This window comes from Colias croceus, chromosome 24 (assembly GCF_905220415.1).
Source record: "Colias croceus chromosome 24, ilColCroc2.1".
NCBI lineage: Eukaryota > Metazoa > Arthropoda > Insecta > Lepidoptera > Pieridae > Colias > Colias croceus.
Window position 1 is genome coordinate 1,863,101 of NC_059560.1, and position 16,656 is coordinate 1,879,756.

The 16,656-nt window shown below is 32.4% G+C and overlaps 1 protein-coding gene across 1 annotated transcript in view; it reads left to right on the forward strand.

The window, feature by feature from the left end:
* LOC123702617 (mushroom body large-type Kenyon cell-specific protein 1) overlaps positions 1-16,656 on the forward strand; it is a 193,124-nt gene that overhangs the window by 57,444 nt on the left and 119,024 nt on the right. Inside the window, exon 2 of the mRNA XM_045650377.1 lies at positions 5,202-5,313. Coding sequence (XP_045506333.1) covers positions 5,220-5,313 — 94 coding nt within the window. The 5' untranslated portion in view covers positions 5,202-5,219. The remainder of the gene's footprint in view (positions 1-5,201; positions 5,314-16,656) is intronic.

Sequence of the window (16,656 nt, forward strand, 5' to 3'; positions counted from 1 at the left end):
ATCACATATTTGGGCTTGGTATCGATCCAGTAACACCCCCTGCTATTTATTATTTCAATATTTTCAATGTACAGAATTGACCCTTCTACAGATTTATTATATGTATGTAGATATTAAATAATACAATTTTCATAATAAATTTGTAACACAGATTTTGTAAGTTACATATCAAGATTTAAAATCTATACATCTTAAATAGGTCATAGAATTTATTCGTATAGGTTTCGTATGTAGGTACAGTAAAACAAACAAAAACTTGAAGCAGACAAACATTGGTATCAACAGGTCTGTATATATATACGAGACTTGGCAGTCTGTCTGTCGTACTTCTGTAGGAAGTTATATGCACTTTGCAATTGTGATGTTGGAAAATATTTTTATGTATAAGTACAGCTATACCTCTTCGCTGGAAAAAGTGGAAGTGATAATGTTTTTCACAATATATAGGAAGTTAGAAATTACATAATACTCTGTTGCTCTACATCTGTTCTCTACATGTTTTCTAAATAACAGTTATTTTTTATCAATTATACTCTCATTTCTCGTTATAAGGTAGGTAATATATCGCTAAATTAATAACGTAAAGAAACAAAATACCTATGATTTTCATCACTTTTCCCCATTTTCTGTGAAATGTATATCATAGAGATGACTATATAAATTACATTTTTCCAATTATGTCTCTAGTTCTAATCACAAAATTGTCCATTCAATTTCAAAACGAATCAAACGCGCGCTCAAAAACATTCCACATTCGAATTTCGAAACTGACATCTGTCATTTAAAATTTTCAAAATGCCGCGAAAAGTTCCTGCCGCCCATTGAACGCGCGAACAAAAGCGACTTTCCGCCGCCGGATAGTTTTACATTTTGAGCTAACTTCGACGAAATTGTTTAACGAAACGTGTATTCAATTAAAGTTCAAAACCACGCTGTATTCTTGTTCATATTTAAATGGCTTTCAAACTTTTTAACACTATATTTGTGACGGCCGTGACTCTGAAGTCTGAATGCTTTTGATTGTCGTTTGAGATTGAAAATGGGACATTGTTCGAATGTATTTTGTTTCCTTGATCTCTATAAACTATACCATTCTATGAAATTATTTTCTTTCTAACATTCTCTGAGTTTTCGCAAAAAATTGCTACTTCAAGAACATATTAAAAACTAATCCAGCTTGCAGCAAAATCAATAAGACTGAGTTACACACAATAGTATAGACTATATCACATTTTAATAAATAATAAAGCAATGCATGCGACAAACGAAAACCGATGCGAACTAATTAAAAACATCAATTTCGCACGGCCACGGGGGAACATCTCCACACACACACACACATACAGCGCACACTACGATTAAAAATAAGATCCGGACCATATCCGCGAGAGAATGGAGGCGATAGGGTTAGGGAAAATGTTGTAAGTAACATATTTTATCGAGGTTTTTGCTCAGTTTTAGTAGGCCAAATAGATAGGTTGTTGATATTGAAGTCTTTGGGTTTATCAAACATAGTATGATTGTCGTAAACACTTCTTTCTAATATAATAAAACGTAGCTTAATTTTTCCTTGTTGCTATTGTGATTTGGTAAACTTGAACTGAATTATAATGAAAACAAATTAAGTAGTATTTTTTTGTAATGCTTTCCCTGGCACTAAATTTGTGTTCTGAAGTCTTTTAGTATGATCTTCGTTTGTAAATTACAAAACTGAAAGTTAAATGCACAGGTAATGCAATACCAAATATTCTAATAGCTCTCCTACACAGCCTTCTATCACTTATAACCTACAAGTAAAAGGCTACAGAATAAAACACTTCACATAATTACCAAATGTTCCTTACTACAGTCTGCTATTCACGCGTCGCTCGAGAAGTTATCCGGGGAGACGGCTATACCCGGATATCTTAAGATGGAGCGAGACGGAGCTGCCAATTGATCCGGGGAAAGGGGGACCGAAATTTGACAGCGATTGAAATTGCTAGGAAATTATTGGCGATTTTTTGTTATGACGGACCTTTTTGGCGCTCACGGAATTAGCATTTGTCTGCGTTCCAGGATTTGAATTTAGAATGAGCGGTGCACAGCGTTCGATAATTTGAATTTGGAATTCTTTTGGAATTAATGAGTGGTCGGTTTTGGCGTTATGTTTACACGTATAAGTATAGCTTGATACAGATTATAAATGGTTAGACACGACTAGATGAAATATTATTGTTTCATGCGGTGAGATTTTAAAACACGAATAGTTCTAGACAGTTCGTCGATTAAATCAACTATAAAGTATATAATTATATCTTAATACAGATTATAAAATAGACACGACCAAGACAAAACATAATTGTTTCGTACACTGACATTTTAAAACACGAATAGTACTAGACAGTTCATTTTGTTAATCGAATCTAACGTTTTATACAAAGTTAGAAAATAATTACAAACTCTAATATTGTTAATTAAATATAAAGATAATGAGGTGTATGTTTCAAGTGTATTCTAACCCTTGGTATTCTGAACAGGGCGTTTAGCGAAGCCTAAGCCCAGTTTAATTAACACGGTATGGGATTAAAGACAAAATATCGTCTAAAATCTAAGCTGATTTTCCTTTAAAATTATAGTGTAGTGTAAAATATTGTATAATAAGTGTTTATATTTTAACTTAGAAAGCTCCTATTATAACTTTTATGTAGAGACATGTAACTTGTAACATTTAGACAAATGTCACATAGCTATAGTATAAATGAATGAATTCTTAAACATTGCATATATGTATCTATATTTGTCGATGCTTCACGAGAAAATAATGGGACAGGTGAAAGATAGTTCGTCTAGTTCTTGATACCTTCACCATAACAAAGTATTTCTCAAAATAAATGTCCGTGCAATTTCTCAGAATTCATTATCTTGTCACAACAAACCATCACTAACAAATATATAAAACCTCTGTTTAAAACCAACACGTATTCCAATTCTAAATACAATTTAAAAACAAAGCAGCTCGTTCGAAATTTAAAATATTATTTTAATCTGTGGTCTAGACTAAACTCATCGATGACATAAGTATGCGCATTTCCTTTTTAAAAATTTGATAGGGGACCACCCTCTCCCGGTGGCCAGTTATGATATTCTTATTTTAAAACCGCTCGAGGCGTTCGGATTCCGCCATTAAGATTGTGTGTGTGCGCCTTTATAGTCGGCCAAATGTGCACACTGTCTAAGACTAGAACAGATTATTGAACAATTTATAGAGCATTTTTCTATTGAATTTCTTGAGACCACGTCTGCATTTTGGTGACCTAATTAATGTTTCTAGATTTCGTTAAAATTTATTTCTAAACGAAAACGTCTTTACTTAGCTTAAGGTAAACGATTTAGTAATCTGTGACTTAACCATGAACTCGATCACAAAAACATTTACATTTCACGATACAATATCGTAACTCAAATTATGGCCATTGAAAGGAGCCCGGGCAACGAAAAGAAAAACCGAACCATATAAATAGAAATAAAATTTTTAACTCTATTCATATTTCGAATGGCGTTTTTAAATTCGCTCGGCTATGACGTCTTGAATAATAAAATGAAGTAATTGTTGGTGGCCAGTGCGCTGGGAGGATTTCGGAAGCGTTTGCCCCCTCGGTGAATTTAAAAAAAATAAGAAAATTTCGGTGGAGCGTGATATTTTTAAAATAAGAATCTCCGTGGCATAATTCCGTGGAGATTTTAAAATAAGAATAGTTTCGCGATACCCGGCACCTCCCTCGTCTGGAGTTCGGGATAGTGGCCCGTTTGGTATCGTGTTTATCGTCTAGTTACTAGCTTCATGTTCTTACGATACTTCATATTATCGATCTTTATACAGTTACAGGCGGCTCTAGATTATTGTTTATCTAGTTATGTTCTTTTCTAACTATCAAACTGGCTCTTATACTTACGTAACTTAAAATCTTTTCTCCACCAAACTTTTAACACATAAACGTACTAAACTACATATTTACATACGTTCAATATCATCCTAATACGTTGCAAGCATACATCGTCTTTCTTATCAATCACAATTTTAATTGGAGAGTCTAAAACAAGTTCTCTACAAATATTGACGAGCTTACGATGTTTTTCAACACTCTAGCTATTACGCAGCTAGTAGCTAGCCGAACTAAACGGGGCAACAAGAATTCGGGCTCTAGATTCGGGTGGTTCGGGCATATTCGGGGGGTGGCAGCTTGATGAGAGGTTTTTCGTAGGATTCCGTTAGCAGGGGGCAATGACCGGCGGAGTCGATACTTTCTCAATGTAATTGGATCTTTTAAAATTCCATTAATGGCTATTGACATCGGGTTTTGAACTGTTGTTTAGTTTGTATGGTTTATGTTCGTTTTAGGTATTGATTGGTTTTATTGTGACTAGTAAAGTATCTATATTATGATTATAGATAGGTTTTATTGATACCTATTATTTATAAGTAATGATATACCTCTAAATCTTTAGTATTGATAAAGTATAGGATATATTTTCATATTTTAGTATGAACACTAGTTATGAATTACACCGAAAGCTTCAAGTCAAATATCATAAAGCTGATAATTTTAGTACTCGATGGTAAATGATGAAACGTTTTAGATAAACCTTATAGTTATGGAAATAGAGTTTAAAATGCAAGCGAAGATTTTGAAAGCATTTAAGAGCTTAAGAATTTGGGGAGCTTTGTTTCACGTTGCACTTTTAAAAGCCGGAATGTTATCCGCGTTGTTCGCATGCGTTCACAGTAATAGAGAACTGCTGGACCGATATTGATGGGACTTTTATTTTGTGATAGACGAGATGAATGGAATTGTTCGTTTATGATGTTGATTAGTTTTACTACATGTGTGTGTTAAATTATGAAAAATGAAAAATATTGTATCATTTTATGATACAATATTTTTTTCATTTTATGCATTAATTGCGACCATTTTTGCATCAACTTACTTACTAGCTTTGTTTAAATAATATAATATCTAATATAAATAAATAAAACAATTTTATATCATTATTAAGACTTATCACTTTGTTTCTTAAAAAAAACGGGTTTAAATCCGTTTTATTTTATAAATGTTTATTGTTTACAACACACAAATAGGTATCCTATAATAACACTAATTCTATACAACATAAACCTACATTTTGAAAAAAACTGGTTTTAAAACCGTTATATTGTGCAGGGTTGCCGCGCATGTGCAATGGCGGAGTGCTCGTTCGCGCGCTGCCAGCAGGAACGCCGCGCGATACGCAAGGAGCTGCAGCGCTGGACCAAGAACATGGTGTACATACTCGGTGAGTGCCAGCCCTGGTGGGTGACAACCCTAGCAAATATTGTTGTAACTTGTGAGTGACAGCAAATTTTGTGTTGAAAGATAATAATATACGTTACGTACCTAACCCTTAACTGTATTGCATTTTTGACAACCCTAGTTGTAGGTGATAGACCGGAATATTCTACGTGGAAAGATACCTATGCCTGAACTGTAATTGTTTAATTTTTTGACAACCCTAGTTGTAGGTAAAAAAAAAACTTAAAATTATGTGTGAAATTAGATATGTTTGACAAACCTAATAGTTCTTGATAAAACATATAGTTGACATCCCTTAAAATTTGTTTTATGTCGTCGTGGCAGCCCTAGTGAAAAAAATGTAAAAGCTACGTGTGACCATCTTAGTGGAAACGAATACTGAAAGCAACATATTGAAATGTGGTCTGAAAATTTGAAAAACCCAAAAATGATTAACTTTTAATCTATTCCTAATTTATATATCCTATATATATTATGATAAAAATTATTATATAATATAAATATGATAAAAATCAACATGCATTCATATTCTTTCCCTTTTGTATAGTTTCTTTAAAATTTGTAACAATAGACTCCCATATTTCCTGCAATACGTACACATTTACAAAAACATTAATGTGACAGCCCTTGATATGACAAAATTCACTCGCAGCCCTGTGCGTGACAGCAAAGTGACAGATTAACAAAAACATTTCATTTGACTAAAATATAACCTTCAATTACCTACTAAAATTTGTGTAAAGTTTAATGACTGATAAAAATTATTCAGAAAAATTAAGTAGTTTTTTTGTATTTTGCTACTTTAGTGACTAAAAATATATAATAATAATAAAGCCTTTATTTCCGAAAAAAGTTGACATATATAAACATAAAATTACTTAAAACTAAAAACGAAATTTCACTATAAAATATCTCTAATTTCGGTATGCCTTACGGCAAAGGCCTCCTCCAACTCTTTCCATTGTGCTCTGTCTGCTGCCACTCTTGTCCAAAAGGGCCCTGCGGTCATTTTTAATTCGTCCTCCCATCTCCTAGCTTTGCGGCCCCGGCTCCTTACTCCATCCCTAGGGTACCAGACAGTGACCTGTTTGCTCCATTTTTCTTTTTTGCAGCGGAGCATATGTCCAGTCCATCTCCATTTTAATTGGTCTATGCTTTTAAGGATGTCTGTTAATTTTGTTTTACGTCTAATATCTGTACTCTTAACTTTGTCTTTTAGTTTCAGACCCAGCATGCTCCTTTCCATACCTCTTTGACAACTTGCTAGTTTATCCCTATGGCGTTTAGTTAGAGCCCAGGTTTCGCAGCCGTATGTTATACAGGGTAGGATGCAGGTATCAAATGTTTTCTTCTTGATCTTAATTCCCAGAGACTTGCTTTTCATGATTTCTTTCATGGCCCAGTATTTCTTCCATCCTGTTGCAATTCTTTTGTCTATTTCTTTGGACATTTGATCATAAGGTGATATAATCTGGCCGAGATACACATATTCCTCTACATATTCAAGTTTTTGTCCATTGATGGTTATGTCTATGGGTGTTGAATTCGTCATTACTTTAGTTTTACTAGAGTTCATTTCTAGACCCACTTCCCTGCCTCTGTCTGCTAAAGTTTGTATCATAGATTCCAGTAGTAGCGGGTCTTCTTCTAATAACACCAAGTCATCAGCAAATCTGAGATTATTCAGTCTTGATCCATTTATGTTAAGTCCCACATGCTCCCATTCTAGTTTCCTGAACATTTGTTCTAGCACTGCTGTAAACAGCTTTGGTGAGAGTGGATCACCCTGTCTGACACCCCTTTCAATTGGAAAAACATCTCCCATTGATTCCAGTCGGACACTAGCTTTACTTTCCTTGTATATGTTTTTGATGATGTCTATGTATAAATTTTGAATTCCCTGCTCTTTTAAGCTTTGCCATACGGATTCGTGTTTGAGACTATCGAAAGCTTTAGAGTAATCTATGAATGCCAGATAAATAGTTTTATTGTATTCATTGTATTTTTGGATAAGCTGTTTAATTGTATGTATTTGATCAATTGTACTGAATCCTTTTCTGAAACCAGCCTGTTCTATCGGTTGGTTTTCGTCTAGTTGGTTTGACACTCTGTCCAGGATAACTTTTGCGAAAACTTTATATACATTCGAAATTAGAGATATTGGCCTGTAATTCCCAATATCGTCCTTTGCACCTTTCTTGTACAAAAGTATTATGTGCGATTCTGCCCAATTGCTTGGAATACTGCTTGTATATAAAACCTCATTAAAGATCCTGGTAAGTATTGGGGCTAGTTCTGTGATTGTCCCTTTCATCAGTTCATTTGTAATTTTGTCAGGACCAGGCGATTTTTCCATCTTTTGACTTTTAATAGCTTTCTCTACTTCCGATTGTAATATTTCTGGTATATCTTCATTAGCTTCCGTCATGTATTGTTGTATTTGAACATGTCTCCTTTCATTTGTCTGTGTGTTAGCCTGATTTGAATATAATGAACGATAATAGTTTGTCGCTATATTCTTGATTTTACTACGAGATGTTACTTGCAGTTCTTTGTCTCTTAGCTTTGGTATCCATTCTTTTCCTTTTTCTCTAAGTTCTTTAAGTGCTTTTTTTGTGCCTCCTGTTTTGATAATATAATTTTCCAGGGTTTTGTGACGTCTATTATTTCTATCTTTCCTCATATTTTCGCGGATCTGTTTGCTAAGATTGGAGATTTCTTTTTGGTTTTCTTTCTTATTAAGTATCAGTTCCTTTCTGTCTTGAATTAGTTTTAAAGTTGTTTCACTTAAATAGGTTTCTTTCTTCTTGTTTGTTGTTGTACTTGCCTGTTCTTTGAGCTTGTTTTCTACTTTTTTGTATTTCTCATTTAGTGACATATTTGAGTTAACAACTTCCATTAAGTCTTCTGTAGTTTCGAATTTCTCCCCCTTTTTGCACGTTAAGTAAATATTTTGAACGGCTCTTGGTCTAGGCTTCTTTAAACCACTTGCTTTGAGACAGCTACGTACCATACGGTGGTTGGTATTGAAGTTTAGGTTTTTCACTATTCCCGTATCACTAAATAACTTCGCTTTGTTGGTTATTATGTAATCAATTTCATTTCTGACCTTTCCGTCTGGAGATATCCATGTCCATTTGTTGTTGAGCCTTTTGCGAAAAATGGAGTTAAGAAGTGTTAAATTTTGCTCAAGCAAGAATTCTACTAACTTTTCTCCATTTCTACTTCTTTTACCTTTCCCATATTTCCCTATTATATGTTCTTCTCCAGTTATTTGGGTACCTACTTGTGCATTGAAATCCCCCATGAGTACTAAATTGTTTTGAGAGTATTTTTCTGAAAATTCCCTTAGTTTATCATAGAATGTATCTATTTCTGCTTTTGATGCTTGCTCTGTTGGCGAGTAGACTTGAATTACTGTCCAGTTTTTCTTATGTTTGGGTAAGTTAATGTGTATTGCCGCTATTCTGTCTGATATTCCTTCAAAAGCAGTGATGTAGTTCTTGAGTTTTAACTTCACCAAAAAACCTACTCCTCTATGTCCAGAGACTTCGCCTTTATAGTACATAATATAATTATTTCTCTCTTCTATTCCTTCTCCTAGTCTCCGCATTTCACTTATGCCCAAGATGTCCCACTTGATGGTCTCTATAGCTAACTCTAGTTCTTTCAAACTTTCCTCTGTTCTCAAGGTTCGCGTATTAAGTGTACATATATATAAATTACTTTGTTTTTGTATATCTTTTTTTGTGTTGAATTTAGTTGGCAGATTTGTTGGAGGGTGGTGGTCGTCTTCCCCCACGGTGACCAGCCGGCTTGGGGGGTATTTTCTTGATGTTTTCCTTATATCTATATTTGTTTTAATATTAATTCTTTGTTTGTTCCGGTCGGAGGGGGCCTTTACTTGTTTTTTGACATCTCTGAAACAGAGGCGGATCGTTCGCGCGATACATATGTAAGGATGCTTGGCTTGATTACTCCTCTTTGGGTCTTAGCATTTTCATCATACTTTGTGTTTAACTTTTTCTGAGATGAATCGGTTGGAGAACCTGATTGTTATCTTTTTCTTTTTTCACGATGGCTGTTGTTGGGTTTCTTTACAATTAGCTTATCGTATTTTATAAATGCTACATTCCCATTTTTTCTTTCTATTTCCACTTGTTGCTGTAATTTTTTACGTGTCTCTAGTACTTCTTTAGAGTAATCCTCTTTTACATACACGCCTGGAGGAAGGTTTCGCTTGTTTTTCAAAATAATATGTTTCTTCCATATGGTTGTTAGTGATATTATAACTGGACGGTTCTTATCTGATTGTTTTCCGATTCTTTTAATATTACTTATTTCTTGACTATCTAGATGTATACCTGATTCCACAACAGTTTCTTTCACTAAATCCACTAGTTCTATTTCTGTTTTTCCCTTTTCTTCAATGCCGAAAAGAATTAAATTTTTTCCTCGTTTTTCCTTTTCTAAAGATGATATTTTTTGTTCCAAATTACTGACTTTAGTTTTAAGGTTGTTATTTTCTTCTATCAATAATTTCATCTTTTCGTCTAAGGCCTCCATTACATTTTTCGTTATTGCTGTTGTTAATGTATTTGTTTGTTCATTAAATTTTTCGTTGATTTTTGAAAACAAAATTTCCATTTGTTTTTCCATATTATTATTGGGTAATTCAGCTTTGAATGGTGGTAACACTATCACTACTATTTATGGTTGAAATGTCAAAGTCAATGTTTGTTGTCACTTGTCACTGACAGTTTGTTTGATATTTGACAGTTATTGTTCAGTGGAATGTTTTATAACGTTTTTTTAGGTTATACTGATCAAATAAAAACAATGATTTGTTTTGGAAAGCACTGTATCAAACACTTTAACACTATTTTGGGATGTTTTTAAGTTCTAGGTAAGATTTAAGCCTAATATGAGTTTAAATTGCCACTTTTACACTATTATTTCAATAATATTCACAGAGATCACTTTCGTACGTCTTTTCACTTTCGCCACCGGAACCGGAACCCCTCTCCGGAAAATATATTTTCTCCCAAAAAAGTTGTCTAGCCCAAATCTTAATCTAAATGAAAGTAGTCTATGACCTACTCTACATTCTGCACTATAATATTATATCTCTTTCAAAAAACATTTCTTTTCATTTTTGTATTACAGAGAAAAACTAAATATTCCATAAAGTTCTATTAGACAATAGATTACATTTAATAAATTTTAATTTATTAGAACAATGTGATTACTATAAACCAGAAGCTAGGACTCTAAATAAACACTGCAAATGAAAAAGCTTCTTGTTGCAAGCTTATAAAATATTATATCATATTCACTTTTCATAGTAAATATTATGTCCTAAAAATAAATAATTTTTCTTTCTCTCCAAATGCTCCATAAAGGGCAGTTTTCACGTAATAGACATAAATTCATTACTCTCCGAATAAATAGAGCTAAGCGTGTGTTGGGCTTGTTTAAAATGATGTTTGTTTAGGCTTTATAGTTTAGGGTTGGTTGGAAAGCCTGTGTCAAACAGATTGCTATTTGTTTTGGAGGTGAAGCTATATAAAGTTTGACGTAATGTTTTAAGAGCAGTAGGTTACTAGTTCACAACTACTGTTCAAGATCCCAATGTTAGATTCTGCAGGATTTTTCATTTTTGATGAAATTTTAAATTAAGAAAGTGTGTAATGGATTAGCGATAGGTGAACTGTAGAAAATTGGCCGCAAATATCTGTTATTAATTTCATTACAAACACACAAAACATAAATTTTTCCCCCTTTTTGATTACGTTTCATTACTTTGATCCATAAAATACATATAATTATAGCATTGTCATTTTCTCTATTCTATATGTTTAAATCCATATTTATATATGTATGTATATTATCGCATTCTCTCTTTCCCGTCCTTTACTAAATATTGCGTAGTTGGTAGCCAGAAGTTTGGCAGCACCGCACGCTTGAAGATGGCAATAAAACAGCTTATTGCTTTACAAAGTTTTTAATTTGACTGAATGTTCTCGTGTTTTACAAACATTCATATAGTAATGGTTACTCATAAGTATGTGTAGGTATTTAAATAATAAGATATGAATGATATGAAGTATTAGATACTACCAAAACTTTGCAGTGGTATGTTCCTATCGATAAATGTGTGTTCGATTCTCACTACAGGAAATAACTATGCTACAAAATTTTTTCTTACAATAATCTCTTGCTGGCGATATGAAAAATAACTTTTTAAAACTCTACTGACTCTACCTCCTTTTTATCTGACCTATTAACTACATAGTATAAAACAACGTCGCTTCCTGCTGTCCATCCATATGTATGCTTAGATCTTTAAAACTACGCAACCGATTTTGATGCGATTTTTGGAGTGGTTCTCAAGGAAGTTTTTAATGTATAAGTAATTTGTTAAGTATTAATCAAAACGTATGAAAATCTACTCAATTATAAATTACACCGAAAAATCTATCAACGGCTCGACCAATTTGGCTATTTTTTATTATTCATGTTAAAGAAGTTTCTAATGAAGAACACGAAAAGGAGAACTATGGCAGAACAACGTCTAGAGCAGCTAGTTTTATAAAAATATCAACTAACAAAAAGGCAAGTTCTGGAAGGCTAACTAATTGTCGATTAGATCAAAGGGACAGTAATTGGCGCTGAGCGACGCCTAACTCGGTTATGGAACGGACCTCTAGAATTTTGACTAACATGCGCATGTATGTAGTATGGCGTTTTATAATTGAGAATTTTAGAAATATGGTTCACAACGTTGATTATTACGAATAATTGGTAGTAAGTATTTATTGATATTTAATACTTACCTCAGTGTTAAACTGTGTTTGAAAGATTGTATGTTATAAAAAGCGTAGTAATTATTAATAGAAAAAATTGAAATATACTTTCATATGTAACAAATGAAAATATCAAATTATTTTCAATGTGAAAAATTGATTGTAGAATTTGAAAAGTTTTAAGGTATAAATTTTTTATGTGTCTTATGTCTATGTCTATGTACCTAGGTATGCCTGGCATAATAAAATTAATATGTTAGGTATATAAAAGTTAAAACTCCATAAATATTACACAAGAAAACACTAAATAAACTGCTCAATAACATAGAGCCCTGAAGCTACAACTCACAAGTGATTTGTTTACTAAAGAAATAAACATGCACTAAGCTTTTACAAGACGAGGTAATTATTAAAATCAAATAGTATGAATATTCTGTGTATAAGTCTTTGTTTATTTCTTTTAAATGTTTTTTTAGCTCTATCTTCGTAATTTGGTATCGAAAATTAATATTTATTGAAAACTGTGCCTTTTCGTTTTCCATTTAGGTACCTACTTCATTTTTCTCTATATAAGTATTTATGATTGTATATTTTAAGGTTATAGTTATGTAAAAGAAATACTAAAATCTCTACATCCTATCGATCTTCCATAGACCTCTCTTTGAAAAAATTGAGTCGTAATTAAATCTCTTACAAAACATTCTAAATAAAATATATTTTTCACGAAAATTCTAGACAAAGCTTCCAGATCTTTAAAACGAATAACAAGTTTCCTTTTTTAAATTTCACGGAACGTTCCACAAAAAAGATTCAAATGTGATCCAAACTTTGTCAATTTTACACTAAAACTATCCACGTTTTATCTATAATTGGTCAATCCCGTAGTTAGGATTGCGATGCTATCCTCAAGATAAAGGATATACTACGCGTATGGATGTTAAGAACGAGGGCCGTTCCACAGTGGTTGCATTTTCGAATTTGAATATGGAGCAGTGGAATCTTTTTGAATCTTTTTTTTTGCAATATTCGATATAAAAGATTCAGATTTAACTGCAATATTTAGTAAGTAGCTAGATTGTTCAATAAATTGTTTTGTGTTTAATTAAATTTTATTAAATTGTATATTGAGGATAATGAAGTACTTACAAATTTATTATTGAACATATTTTACACATCATAACATTATATTATGAAGACATATAAATTGTCTATAAATCGGACATAATAAGCTGACAAATGCAACTTATCTTTTATGGAAAACTTGTTTCGTTTAATATTCAATAACATAATAATAAATAATGTATTTTAACATCTTATATTAAGCTTTCAAAAGTATAAATTTTTCGAGTGTTTCAAATCAATAATACCTAACATTTATAATACAATCTACTTCACCTACTTTATGCAATGGTAAGTTTCATGTTACTATGATAATTTTAAATAATTTTCGTAAAAAAATAAATAAATAGATATTATCAATTGTAAAATATACAATTTGTGACCACTGTGGCGAAGTGCATCGGGCGCCGCAGAGCGCATGCGTTCTTCCTATCCTCGACCAAACAACCTGTTGCAACTAGGCCGGCGTGCACTAATGCAACTTCTCCGCTCCTCAATTACTAAATTCTAAATTCACAATATCAAATCGAATACCGTTCGGTGCGTGTTCTTAAAAAGTTTAAATAACTATCGAACTATCGACCCGCGCGTCAACCCAAAATCCCAACACTATTACCCAAGGTTTCTTACAAGTACGCTCCAAGTGTCCCCGAGTCGAAAGACGTTAGTGAAGTGCCGTGGAATTGATCGCTCTATCGATTGTACCCATGTTTTGTAAGTTAGATATAGTGGGTTTCACATAGTTCCTGCAAAAGTTCCATTGTAAATTAGTGGCGAATTTAATTCGGTAATAGGTTTAGTGTCGGCGGTCGGGCCGTGCAACAGGTGCTCCTCTGATGTCTTTTCCGGTAACTGGCAGTGTTATATTTTGCATGTTCGCTTTGCGGATTATACCGTGCTACGTGTCCCAAGCCCGTATCCCGGAAATTTGGGGATTTCGTTTTGTTTACGCACTGTATAATTCCGCTACGCTTTGTAGTTTGTAGTGCATTGTTTTAATTGAATTTTGTGATTTTTTTTTCGTCTTTTTTTTACTAGTGGGCGGGGTCGATCACTTCTTTTGTTTTAAGCCTCCGACGCGCCATCTTAGATCGGCGACAAAAAAAGTGTCATGGCCGCTTTCATAAAAATTTCCCAGTTTAAGACTTCCGTGTGATCTCGAAGTTTCCGTGGTTTTAAATTGGGAATTTTTGTGTTTTTTTTTTTTAATTTTAATTGTAGAATTTTGTATGTTTTTGTGTTTCTTAAAAGATATAAGACTTGTGTGTGTAAATGTTTAAAAGTAACGTTTTTAACACTGACCTATATTCGGCACAAAGCTGCGCTTAACTTGCCTCCTATAGGTAACTCGTTTAATCGTTTTAACTTGATTTTACAACGTTTTAAACAATTATAATCGAACGAAATTTTCGTAACATCATCAAAAAAGATATACCTAGGTTGAATAAATGCATTAATTGAATTTTAAGAATAATGGAAAACCTTAATTAAATGTACTTTTAGTTTTCTAACAGTCTAACTGTAGACAAAGACAATGAAATTCATAATTTACTTTTTGTTTTAAGATTTAATAATTATAGTAACAATAGCAATACAAACATGCAACATTTTTAACCAATTCCACAATAATAGTAGGTATTAGATTTATAAAAATTAAACTGAAATGTTCATCGCTTCAAGTGTTATTTTTTTTTTTTGGTAAAATAGTTTTCTTTATTATATCGGAATACAAAGCGATTTAGAATTTTATTCTAAATCCTTTGGCAGGTAGATATGTACTTACAAAACCCTCTCCTAGGCAAATAATAGAAAGAAGGGAATTTAATATTTAATACACTTATTCAAATTGGACAAAATAATTAACAAAATATTTTAACTGTTACACTAGATTTGATATCATTTAACTAAACAATCGACATTTAATTAAACAGATGATATTGTCATGACCCAATTTACATAAACATAATACCTATGCAAAATACTAAATTAGGTCATGTTTACAAAGAAAACAATATAATTGAAGATTAAAGTAAAATAACATTCTTATAAAGAAATCATTAAACTACATGCCATTAAAACTCATATAGGAAATAAAGACTTTTTAAAGAGAGATTTAGACTTTAATTTAGAGGGAAATAGTGACTTATTCTGATTTCCCAACCTTTTAAACATTACCCAGTAAAGACACTGATATTCTGAGAAACAATAATAATAGGTACTATTCAATTTTCAACACTCGTTTTAAACCAAATACAAGGCACATCGCAATCAAACCCTAACAATCTTCCATTTAACGATAAACCATTAACCGTAACACACGCAGCAAAAAATAGTCAAAACCCATACGAATATAAAGTGGGCTTAACTTTTATACCTCCGGTCTGCAATAATTCAGTGGGCGACGGTAAAAACTTTTAGGTTCCCAATAAATGCCTAGCAATATCCATATGTTACGGTTAAACTGATGTACTATACCAGGAAAAGGATTATTTGCGTCATCTTTTCTCTACAACAGGACTCTACCAAATTCAGTTCCGAAGATTTCCTTAAATGTATAATTTATTTAGATAAATTTAATACACTTTGTGAATAGGTACGTTCTATAATCTATATATACTTGTTTCAATTTAGGACGCATTGTCACATTTGATGGTGCCAAATAAAGCTATGGGCAGTTGAATTTTTGTCTGAATCCTTTGTGTCGATGATAAACTCAAGTTTAAATACAGTTTAAACTATAGTCCATAAACCAATAGAATAATACTTTATATGGTGTCTGATGGAGAAATAACAATCTAATTAGAAATTATATTGAGTCATGGACAACATTCATTTTTTCATGATAATCCCGTACCATTTTGGTTTGAAACACTTTAGAGAAACATGTCCTTTACGGGAATTCACATTATAGATTATGACGACGTTGTTTTTATAAACGTTATATAAACGTTATACCTACACATCATCAAAATTTTAATAAAAAATGAAAACTGTATCAACAGTTATTTAAAGAATCACGTTCTATTTTAGATTTAACACAATTATTCGAATAATAATTGACAGAGTGCAATATCAAGTAAATTGGAAAAATAAAAAATGTAAGATAACTTCGTTAGATCATCCCTCAGCCACATTCCGTGTCGTTGATACAGACGTCTAGACGCGTTTCCAATTACCTAATATATATTTTTGACACGTTTTAAAAGTTTATTTTTAAAGTTCTTATTTTCAACTCCTGGATGTCCATATGTATAACTAAGAGTTAAAATTAATTAAGTATGAAAATTTAGGTCAAAAGTATTATAAATAAGGTATTTGTGTCTTCAGTAAAAGAAATTGACCTTAGAAATTGATTAAAAACCCACTAAAAGTGAAAGAAATGTATTTCAGTGAATTAGGTT